The 12,278-nt window shown below is 46.2% G+C and overlaps 1 protein-coding gene and 1 pseudogene across 2 annotated transcripts in view; one reads left to right on the top strand and one right to left on the bottom strand.

Moving 5' to 3' along the window:
* LOC140387945 (reelin-like) overlaps positions 1–12,278 on the bottom strand; it is a 520,778-nt gene that overhangs the window by 353,851 nt on the left and 154,649 nt on the right. For both annotated transcript variants that reach the window (XM_072471313.1, XM_072471312.1), the window contains exon 5: positions 10,033–10,103. In XM_072471313.1, coding sequence (XP_072327414.1) covers positions 10,033–10,103 — 71 coding nt within the window. The remainder of the gene's footprint in view (positions 1–10,032; positions 10,104–12,278) is intronic.
* On the top strand, positions 805–1,281 carry LOC140387946 (cytochrome b-c1 complex subunit 10 pseudogene; annotated as a pseudogene).

Genomic DNA, 12,278 nt, shown 5'->3' with positions numbered 1-12,278 from the left:
TGGGAGCCTGCGAAACTTAACGGAGCATTGAAAGAGAGGGGTATTGAGCGAGGGAGGATTGTGAAACAACAGGGATTGAGAGAGGGCAACTGAAGTGGGATTGAGGGTAGATTTAATAGGGGATTGAGTAGGAAATTGAAAGCGAAAGGGATCAAGGGAAGGGGATTGAGAGAGGGTGGGATTGAGAGAGGGACATTGAAAAATGATTTAAATGGAAAAGGGGGATATTGAAAGAGGGGATTGATTGAGGTGATTATGGGGGGGGTTAAATGAAGGGAAATAGAGAGAGGATGAAATCTGCTTTCAGAGGGGATAAGATTGAGAGATGTGATGAATGTAGGAATTTCAGAAATATAGTATTATATGTATTTGGTGCAGTAATGATTAAACATAGGTTAGCATGTGTATGACTGTTACAGTAGTGTTTTTAAAAATCTTGGTTTAAAAGGCCACTATGTTCTTGGGAGACATAGGTGCAATTAAATGATCATAAAAGCTTGGGCTAATAGATTTTTGTTTGGATTAAGACAGTTTCCTGTGAATTAGTTAATTAAATATATTGTGTATCATCTTGGTAAGATGATGTAATTAATGGGAGGTGCTAGAGTACCAGGCATTTTGCAGAAAAGCAGTTTAGTTGAGTTTTAGATTGCGATGTGAGCATAAGTCAAGCATCTTTTCTCACGAGTGTTCAGTTAAAGATTTGACCGGGGACAGACCAGAAGTAGATTTGCCTATGAACAGGATAGGAAGTTTCAACAGTGAGTTGAAAGAGGCAGGGGTTGGCCTATATCTGGGGGAGGCGGTCCTGACGCCGCCATTTTGTGGGTCTGGAGTGGGTCGGCGAGCGGTCACCGGGATGTTGGCGAAATTAATCGGACCCAGATACGTCCAGTTGATAAAGAACTGGATTCCAACAATGGCAACATGGAGAGGTGTTGGTTGTGTGGTGCTGGTGTACGCTACAGATTGGAGAGTAATAGTTGACCGTATCCCATATGTAACAGGGAAATTCAAGACTGAATGAACTAATCATGTTTTAACGGCTGCAGATGAACAATCCAGATAAGCGACCAATGGCAGGTATCAGTACAGCCTCAACTGAACTTTTATGTTTTTGAACTTTAAAGTTGTAGCAGGAATCATTTTTAGCAGCTTTTGAATGGCTGTGTCAATGTGAAACAAATAGATTATATCCACGTGAGCATTTTGTGTTCTGACTACTCCAACCTTTTGAGTTTTGCCCCAAATTAAATCTTCAGTATCTGAAATAAAATATGAAACCTCGTTTAAAAAAACATTTTTTTTAAAAGAAAGAGGCAGGGGTTTGCAGTTGGTTCTGTAAATTAAGCTATGAAGACAGTTTCTGAAGACTTCAGCTAGAGATCCTGCACTGTTCTGACAGGGTTCAGATCTATCTTAACATTTTCAAAGAACATCTCTTAAGCAAGTGTGCCTGGGTCTGCTAACTGTATTTAAAAGTGGATTGAGAGCTGAGATGGTTTTGTTATTTGAGTGGGAATAAAGATAGCACTTAAGGGTTATTGTGTTACTGATTAGCATTGCTTAAGGGGTAATTGTAAGCTATTTTCCTGTGTGGTGGTAAAGATATTTTAATACTGTGTTAGTAATAAAGTTTGTTTTAATATACCATATCCCTATTAAGTGAACAAAGTATCCTTTCTTCAGAGTCTTACAAAATTAAAACACAACATTGGGATTTTTGTCCTGTATCCTAGTCACTGTTGGGCCTGGTCAGAGATTATAATAGAAAGGATGGGATTGAGAGAGTGGATGGGATTAAGAGGCAGGATGGGATTGAGAGAGAGGATGGGATTGAGAGAGAGGACGGGATTGAGAGAGAGGACGGGATTGAGAGAGAGAACGGGTTTCGGAGAGAGGATGAGATTGAGAGAGAGGATGAGATTGAGAGAGAGGATGGAATTGAGAAAGGATGAGTTTGAGAGAGGATGGGATTGGGAGAGAGGATGGGATTGAGAGAGAGGATTAAGAGGGAGACATTGAAAGTGGCCATTGAGTGAGGTGGATGAGGGAGGTTGAAAAAGGGGGGATAGAGAGGGGAAGGGAATTGCGAGATGGATAATTAGTTGTTGAGAAAGAAAGTGGTCATAGAGGTGAAAGTAAAATAAATATATTGAGAGAAAGGTAGACAATTTTTTTTTCATTTTATTTGGTCCTTCTTTAAAACATAAAATGAATTCTGAAAACAAGCGATGCCTCTGAGGGAAAGAAACAAGTGTAGGAGGAGGAACTGGAGGGAGAGGTCTTTAGCTTCTTGTTGCCTCTCCACTTGGGAGAAGTGATGAAAGGGATGGAGTGGATGCCATGATAGCTCCTTTCCCCCCAATCCTCACTCTGCCACTTGCCATTCCCATCCAGAAAGAAGGACAGATAGAGACATAAAACAGCAGAGAAAGAGACACAAAAGAGACAGAGAGAAGAAAGTAACTGGAATACTTCAGATGACTAACAGAGGTCATAGTCTCCAAATTACCTTGTGTAGCACCATAGGGATTGACTAGTAATATATGAAGCTGTTTATGGCTGGTACACTTTCGCCATTATAAAGTCTCACGTCGACATTTTACAACAAATAATCCACAGAAGTGGTATATGCTCTGTGGTATTATAGGTATTACGGTACCTGATAGGCTAAAGCGCCATTGGTGGAAACTGTATGCTTTCTATTGGCTAGAGTATATAATAGCTCCGCCCTGATAGGCAGGATATAAGAACCCGTGCCACCCCAGCAGCCCTCATTCTGTACCTGAGCTGCTGGGGGAAACATCCAGTTTATTAAAGCCTTCAGTTGGATGACAACCTCGCTTTAGTGGTCATTGATCGTGCATCAATTTAATAAGCTAGAATTTTAAGAAGAAAGGATGGAGCTCCGAATCAAGCCAGAGTGTCTGCAACTTAGCCCCCACGCGGCGAACTCAGCGGCAATCTTTAAGCACTGGCTGGCGTGTTTTAAAGGGTATCTCGAGATGGCCGAAAATGCACCCACGGGAGAGCAGAAACTGCACGTCCTGCACTCAAGGGTGAGCGCGGAGATTTACACACTCATCGAGGAAGCGGAAGACTTTGATGCAGCATTTGAGCTGCTAAAAGGACACTATATTCGCCCGGTAAACCAGGTCTATGCCCGGCACCTGCTTGCAACAAGGCGACAAACCCCTGGGGGATCGCTGGAGGAATTCTACCGCGCACTCCTGGTGCTGGGAAGAAGCTGCGGCTGCCCGCAAGTTTCGGCGAGCGAACACACGGAACTCTTAGTCCGGGACGCTTTCGTGGCAGGTATGCTTTCGTCACAAATCCGCCAGCGCCTGTTAGAGAAGGACACCCTGGGTCTCAGGGACGCACGGGCCCTTGCAGGCTCCCTGGACGTGGCCTCCAGGAACGCCTGCGCTTACATTCCCGACCGCGCGGCAGCCCTCTGGGCAGCATGGAACCCCACCGCGGCCGACCCTGTGGCTTCCCCGTTCCCCCACAGGCCTGCGCTGCAAGGTCGGCCTGGCAACCCCGAGGAGCCCCGCTGCTACTTTTGCGGGCAGGCCAAGCACCCCCGCCAATGCTGCCCGGTCCGCGCATCCACCTGCAAGGGATGCGACAAAAAGGGCCATTTCGTGGGGGTATGTCAGGCCCGAGCGGTGGCCGCGGTCTCCAGCGGCGAATGCGGACCGCAACCACAAACTTCTCCACAGCCCGCTGGGCCAGCGGTCGCCTCCACCTCCATATCCCAGGGCCACGTGCGGATCCCAGGCGCCGCCATCTTGTTCCGCGGACGCCACTTTGGAGGGATGGGCGCCACCATTTTGTGTACCCCCCGACCATATGCAACCAATGGGAGACGCCATCTTGGATGAACCCCCAGGACCCCAGCTCGGCCAACCACACACTGCCCGAACAGAACTCTCAACTACTGCGATTGGCCTTGGTGACTGTATCAGTCTCGACCTCGAACATTCTCAACCGCTATGACGACCGTTTTCATCAACGGGCACGAGTCGTCCTGCCTAATCGACTCTGGGAGCACGGGCCGACACGGTAAAGCGCTGTTCCCTCCTCATACACCCTGTTAATCAAAAAATCTCACTGGTTCCCACTCAGTGGATATAAAGGGGTTTTGTGTAGAAAACCTCACAGTCCAGGGAAGGGAGTTCAAAAATTTCTGTCTCTACGTCCTTCCCCACCTCTGCGCGGCTACACTCCTGGGTTTAGACTTCCAGTGTAACCTTCAAAGTCTGACCTTCCAATTCGGCGACCCTATATGCCCCCTTACTGTCTGCGGCCTCGCAACCCTTAAGGTCGACCCGCCTTCTCGGTTTGCGAACCTCACCCCGGATTGCAAACCCATCGCCACCAGGAGCAGACGGTACAGTGCCCAGGACCGGATCTTTATTAGGTCAGAGGTCCAAAGGCTACTGAGGGAAGGGGTCATTGAAGCCAGTAACAGCCCTGGAGAGCTCAAGCAGTGGTGGGAAAGACCGGGGAGAAGCATAGGATGGTCATCGACTACAGTCAGACCATCAACAGGTTTATGCAGCTGGACGTGTACCCTCTCCCCCGCATATCCGACCTGGTAAACAGGATCGCGCATTATAAGGTCTTCTCCACGGTGGATCTCAAGTCCGCCAACCACCAGCTCCCCATCCGCACTAGTGACCGCAAATACACTGCCTTCGAGGCAGACGGGCGGCTCTATCACTTCTTGAGGGTTCCCTTTGGTGTCACCAACGGGGTCTCGATCTTCCAGCGCGAGATGGACCGAATAGTTGACCGGTACGGTTTACGGGCAACATTCCCGTATCTCGATAATGTCACCATCTGCGGCCACGAGCAGCAGGACCACGACACCAACCTCCGAAAATTTCTCCAGACCGCTAAAATCCTTAACCTAACATTCAATAAGGATAAATGCGTGTTTAGCACCGACCGTCTAGCCATTCTCGGTTACGTAGTGCGAAATGGAGTTATAGGCCCCGACCCTGAACGCATGCGCCCCCTTATGGAGTTCCCCCTCCCTCACTGCTCCAAGGCCCTGAAACGCTGCCTAGGTTTTTTTTAGCTACTACGCCCAGTGGGTCCCCAACTATGCAAACAAGGCCCGTCCCCTGATCCAATCCACAGCTTTTCCCCTGTCGATAGAGGCCCGCCAGGCCGTCAGCCGCATCAAAGCAGACATTGCAAAGGCCACGATGTACGCCATCGATGAGACCCTCCCTTTCCAGGTCGAGAGTGATGCGTCCAACGTAGCTCTCGCGGCCACCCTCAACCAAGCGGGCAGACCCGTGGCCTTCTTCTCCCGTACCCCCCATGCTTCCGAAATCCGCCACTCCTCAGTCGAAAAGGAGGCCCAGGCCACAGTAGAAGCTGTGCGACATTCGAGGCATTACCTGGCCGGCAGGAGATTCACTCTCCTCACTGACCAACGGTCGGTTTCTTTCATGTTCAATAATGCACAGCGAGGCAAGATAAAAAACGACAAGATCTTGCGGTGGAGAATTGAACTCTCCATCTACAACTACGAGATCTTGTATCATCCCAGGAAGCTAAACGAGCCTCCTGACGCCCTGTCCCGCGGCACATGTGCCACCGCACAATTGGACTGCCTCCGAGCGCTCCACGAGGACCTCTGCCACCCGGGGGTCACTCGCTTTTTCCATTTTGTCAAGACCCGCAACCTGCCCTACTCCATCGAGGAGGTCAGGACTGCCACAAGGGACTGCCAAATCAGCGCGGAGTGCAAACCGCACTTCTACCGGCCAGAGAGAGTGCACCTGATAAAGGCTTCCCGTCCCTTTAAACGCCTCAGCATGGACTTCAAAGGCCCCCCCCCTCCACCGACCGCAACACGTACTTCCTGAACTTGATTGACGAGTACTCCGGCTTCCTATTCGCCATCCCTTGCCCCAACATGACCGCCACCACGGTCATCAAGGCCCTCCATAGCATCTTTGCACTGTTCTGGTTCCCCGCTTACATACACAGTGATAGGGGGTCCTCCTTTATGAGCGACGAACTGCGTCAATTCCTGCTCAGTAAGGGCATCGCCTCGAGCAGGACGACCAGTTACAACCCCCAGGGAAACGGACAGGTAGAGAGGGAGAACGGAACGGTCTGGAAGACCGTCCTACTGGCCCTATGGTCCAGGAACCTCCCAGTCTCATGCTGGCAAGAAGTCCTCCCGGATGCCCTCCACTCCATCCGGTCACTACTCTGTACGACCACCAATTCAGACACCTCACGGACGTCTCCTTGTCTTCCCTAGGAAGTCCTCCTCTGGGATCTCGCTCCCAACCTGGCTGGCAGCACCCGGACCCATCCTGCTCCGAAAACACGTGCGGGCGCACAAGTCAGACTCGTTGGTCGAGAGGGTCCATCTGCTCCATGCTAACCCCCAGTACGCCTACGTAGCGTACCCCGACGGCCGACAAGTTACGGTCTCCCTACGGGACCTGGCGCCCGCCAGAACTCCACGCACATTCCAGCCTCCAGTCCCACCCTCCCCTTCACCGCAGCACCTTACAGGAGGATCGGTCCTTCCGCCGCCCCCGTCTAGGCCCCCCCACCCACCGACGCCCCCCGCAGGCGCTCCCTTCCCAGGTCAGCCGTTTTCCCCACCACCGCCGTCTAGGGGTGACAAAGCTGCCATGGAGATCGAAGCCGCGCTCCCGGAGTCACAGACGCCCGAGCCTCCACCGGAGTCACCACCGAGGCTCCGATGATCACAGAGGATGACCCCGATCGACTGATTGCTTCATTTTAACTGTAATCTGTAAATATAAACCATCAAATGTACATAGCTACCAGACTTGTAAATAGTTACTAAACACTGTACGGAGGTATTACAGTACCTCCATAACTAATTATACCATGTTGTTATGTTTTGTAGTTTCTGGCCACCACCCCCGCCGGACTCTTTTTGTAACAGGGGGTGAATGTGGTATTATAGGTATTATGGTACCTGATAGGCTAAAGCACCATTGGTGGAAACTGTATGCTTTCTATTGATTAGAGTGTGTAATAGCTCCGCCCTGATAGGCGGGGTATAAGAACCCGTGCTGCCCCAGCAGCCCTCATTCTGTACCTGAGCTGCTGGGGGAAACATCTAGCTTATTAAAGCCTTCAGTTGGACTACAACCTCGCTTTAGTGGCCATTGATCGTGCATCATGCTTTAATTAAATTTTCCCTCTAATGCTCCAATGTTCAGAAGATGCAGATACAAGTTTACATGGACAATTTCCATTGTGAATAAGGACACAGGCATTTATAGTGGAAATATAACATTAAGGACAGAATTGTGGGCTGAATATCTTAACAGGGAGGGTGAAAACTAGGCAGAGCAGAAATATATTCAGAATGTAATGAGAGTTGAAATCAGTTGTTTGGCAGCTGTTAAGATGTATACCTTTTCATGCCAAGGTCTTAGTGAGTTGTGAGTCTGTTTCAGGCTTACAGATCTGACAGTAACAAGGCTGATGACAGGCACGCAGAATGATTAACATTGTGATATATTTTCCTGAGCGTTTACCTACAAATAATTTGCATTGTTAGGAAATTCTACTGCACGTGGGCTATTTATAGAATAATACAATGGACGGGAGCACAAATCAGCACGGAAATCCTCTGCCCACACTGAGCTCTGTTGGCTTGTCTAATATATTTTCATTTCATCCAAGTACAAACTTGCCATTTGGAGCTGGGCCAAGCTTTCACTTTGCAGAGAGCAAAAGGAAATAATAACCCTTTAATTGTGTTGGAGTTAATGATGAGTCACTGGAAGGCCATTTACTGATCACTGTGACATATTACAAATTGTCCAGAATGCTGCAGTAGATTAACAGCTACATTTCAAGAAATAATTGACAGAGTAATCAGGAGTTCCAGTTGAATTTGTCTCCTGCTCCATGACAGATGAGAGTATTTTATCAGGTGTTTTACTGCCCTGTCTACACCTCGACAGAGTTGAACTGAATTTATTTATGATCAATGCATTCTTGGCCTACCCTGAGGGAAAAGGCTTCAGGATCATCATTTCAATGTCAGTACTAAATCATTTCCCTACCATTTCTCTGTCTTTTCTTCCTTAAGGTATACCTTTGCCCAGATATGGCTCCATACCTGCAAGTTCTCTAGTACCTTACACAAAGTAGCTATTCTTCATAGCCGATCTGACATTTCTCATTAATTCAGTCTCTGAGTTCCTCAATATTAACTTTGCAATATTGCAATGACATTTTTAGTGTGAGATTGGCCATTTATAGACAACATTCACAGCTGGGCAAGAATTGTGATATGCCAACAATTCATATATGAAGAAATAGTGCTCTTTTTGGTGTACAGTTTTCTAAGGTTTGTGCAACCACATCACCAAGCTTAAGGAACACCAAACATAACTATTCAGAAATCCATAACAATTTCTATTTACCTTGTACAGTGTATCTAGTCCCCAGAATACCCTTAAAAATCAACCAAGGCTCAGAAACCCCCAGATGGTCATTGGGATAACCCTGGAGCTTAACCAGATTGAAGCATACAGCCTATTAGCTTAGGGCTATGCTTCCCACTGAAGATGACTCGAAATGTTAACACGGCTTCTCTCTCCACTGATGCTGTCAGACTGGCTGAGTTTTTCCAGAACTTTCTATTTTATTTCAGATTTCCAGCATCCACAGAATTTTGCTTTTATACGTCCAGGTAGGATCACCCTAACCTTTAATGCAGTGTTCCAATCATTATCTGAACCTATCTGAATGATTCCCATTCCCAATGCTATCTCTGTCCTTGCAGATATCATCAATGAACCCGTTGCTTATTCAATGGTACCCTGACTTGTTCCATTGCCTGGTTACCAAATGTGTCCCAGATGATAACTCGGTTCAAATCTTCCACTGCGAAGCAGGTCAGCAAGATGTCACCTCAATACTAAAGAGCAAAACTGCTGGGTAATAGGTGTTCTAAAGTCAACGTGCTCTGGAATAACATTATCATTTACAAAATAGGAACCCAAAGTGTTAAGGATTTTCTTTTTTTCCCCCCAACCTCTTAAAATGCTTGCACTCAATTTTATAAAGGGTGGTCGGAGACTTCAGTTAACTTATATCCTTCATTATGAAATTATTGTCTTTAATGCACAAAACCAATCAGGATTTCAACAGAAGTAATTCACATTTACTTGGATTAATAACTGAACCAGGTTTGTCACGATTTGAATTCAGTTCAGATTTCGTACGGAGTTCCCAAGCACCACTGCGGAATAACATGATGGCACCATTCATTGGGAAGCCGGTGGGAATCACTGGAGTGCTTAAGCTGCAGGTTTGACATATTAATTGTCCATTTTCCCAGTTCCCGGTTTCAGCCAGATTACTATGGTGTGAAATCAGGCAATAGTGGGAAAATTGGAGGGCAAGTTAGGTTGGTCAATCCTCTGACAACCAGACTCAGCGTATCATCAGGTTATCATTTTAGCTTTGGCGCCATCGGCTGCAGCAGTTGAGGGCTCTGTTTCGTTTTATTCGTTCATAGGATGTGGGCTTCGCTGGGTCAGCATTTATTGCCCATCCCTGAGGGCATTTTAAGAGGCAACCACATTGCTGTGGGTCTGGAGTCACATGTAGACCAGACCAGGTAAGGCTGACAGATTTCCTTCCCTGAAGGACATGAGTGAACCAGATGGGCTTTTACGACAATTGACAATGATTCCATGGTCGTCATCAGGTTTCTAATTCCAGATTTTTATTGAATTCAAATTTCACCATCTGCCCAGGTGGAATTTGAACCCAGGTCCCCAGTCCCCTGGGTCTCTGGATTATTAGTACATTATTAGTACAATGACCATACCGCTGCCTCCCTGTTGGGCTCATGTAAAAGGGATTTAAAAACAGTGTGAAGGCACTCCTTCAGTAGCTAAGCCACGTAGACCAAGGGAATTTTACACTTGAACTAAAAAAGGAGCAAAGGCAACTTATTTTCAAGGTAACAATGTGAACAAGGTGTTCTCTTACCTCCTTGCTCACACAGCTGCTGAACCAGTGCATCCTTGAATATGATTTGACCTGTCTGCGTAGCTGTAGCCCTTGTAAAATAAGATGAAAGAAAATGAGTAAGTAACAATATTTTTACACTTCCTAAGCCAGTGTAGAAATCAAAATATTACCTGGTAGATACTATGAAGGTTCATTGGCCAAGACTTCACCCCTCCTCTGCTTCTGCAACCACCCCCCATTTAGAGTCAATTGAAGAAAATCCATCGATCCTCAAAGTATAGAGGGAATTTTAAACTATTTTTGATTTCTTGCACGCCTGACTTTACACTTATATGGCTTGAAATGATTACTACACACATACAAAAAAAAGTTGCATAAGACGATTAGCAATGTAAAGTACAGTCAATGCGGCCGAACAATGCTTCTACTGAACAAGACGGCGGCAGTGATGCAACATATTTCTTCTCTAGATTGGGATACTGCCAATTGGTAAGTTTGGAACTGCCTAGAGTCAAATAATTTGGCACGTCAAAATGTGGATCCCTGCAGAGATTCAATCCAGAAACCAGAAGCTTATACATTAGCAGGAAGAGTGCGATGCAGATTTTTGCACGTGTGTGTGACTTCTCTAGCACTCTGCACATTTCACTTGAACCTTCGCCATTTTTTCAGTTCTGATAGACCACATTTTTTAAACATTGAGTCAATTAACAAGGTTTGATGGTGAAAATGTGATATTTGAGGACATAAAGAGTTAGTCAACTCTTACGAGCGTACACAGAAAAGAATCACAAGAACATAAGGAATAGATAGATCATTTAGTTCCTCGAGCCTGCTTCACCATTCAGTAAGATCATGGCTGATTTAATTGTGGCCTTAGATCCACCTTCCTGCCTGTGCCTCCATAATTCTTCACTCATTTGTAGATCACAAATCTGTCCAATTCGGCTTTGAATAAATTCAATTACCAAACTTCCATTGCTTTCTCGGGAAGAAAATTCCAAAGACTAATGACCCCCTGAGAAAAGAAATTTCTCCTCATCTCCGTCTTCAATTGGAGACCCCTTAATTTTAAGCTGTGCCCCCTAGTTCTAGATTCCCCTGAGAGATTAAACATTCTCTCAGCATCTCCCCAGTCAAATCCCCTGAGAATCTTATTTGTTTCAGTAAGATCACCCTCATTCTTTTAAACTCCAATGACTAAAGACCTAACCTTTCCTCATAAGACAACCCCCCCCCTTCATCTCAGAAATCAGCCTAGTAAACCTTCTCTGAACTGTTCCAATGTAAGTATTTCATTTCTTAAGGGACAAACTGTACACAATGCTCTAAGTACAGTCTCACCAATGCCCTGTGTAACTATTCTTATATTTTCTCGATTATGTAATTTGATAATCAGCATTATTGAAAGAAAACGCAAAAACTTTAGCTTACATACAAGCACATTATATTTATCACTTCAAACAATGAGTACGATTACATCGGCAGATCTAAGGAAAATGATTGGGTGAAAATGACAGGTCCCTATGAATTTAAATATTTTATGACAAAATAGGGACATACCATATTACTCAAACTTTCTACACAAAAGACCTATGTATAGTTACTAAGAATTTTCAATCAAGATTACCTTTTATCTTTTGACAATGTCAGTCCAAAGCATGGCTCATTTTAAAAAATCATTGGCCGTGAATTTCCTTCAGGTTTCTTCCAATGGCTACTATGACTTTGGTGGGAGTTCAGTGGAAATCCCGTTTACGCAGAAGAATAGGATTTCCAAAGACCTTCTGCCAAAGTTACAACATCGGAAGGAAGAGGCCCTGGAGAAATTTTCAGTGTTAGATTACTGAAATGGTGGGGGGGGGGGGGGGGGGGGGGGGGGGGGGGGAACCTAGCGCAGAATATCAAAAAGGATAGCAAAAGCTTCTACTGGTACATAAAAGGGAAGAGAGTCGCTGAAGTGAATGTTGGCCCCTTGGAAGATGAAAGCAGTGAGTTAATAGTGGGGAACACAGAAATGGCAAAGATGCTGAGTCAATATTTTGCCTCAGTTTTCACAATGGAGGTCACAAGTACCATTCCTATTAGAACGGGCAATTCAGAGGTAATAGAAAGGGTGGTACTTGGAACAATCAGCATCAATAGGGAAACGGTACTCAACAAACTCTTGGGATTGAGAGCAGATAAGTCCCCCGGGCCTGATCGCCTACATCCTGGGGTGTTAAAGGAAGTGGCAGCAGAGACAGTGGATCGATTGGTTATGG

This window comes from Scyliorhinus torazame, chromosome 13, assembly GCF_047496885.1.
Source record: "Scyliorhinus torazame isolate Kashiwa2021f chromosome 13, sScyTor2.1, whole genome shotgun sequence".
In the NCBI taxonomy this organism is placed as follows: Eukaryota; Metazoa; Chordata; class Chondrichthyes; order Carcharhiniformes; family Scyliorhinidae; genus Scyliorhinus; species Scyliorhinus torazame.
Note: the sequence above shows the minus strand (reverse complement) of the source record. Positions and strands in the feature narration are given on the sequence as shown.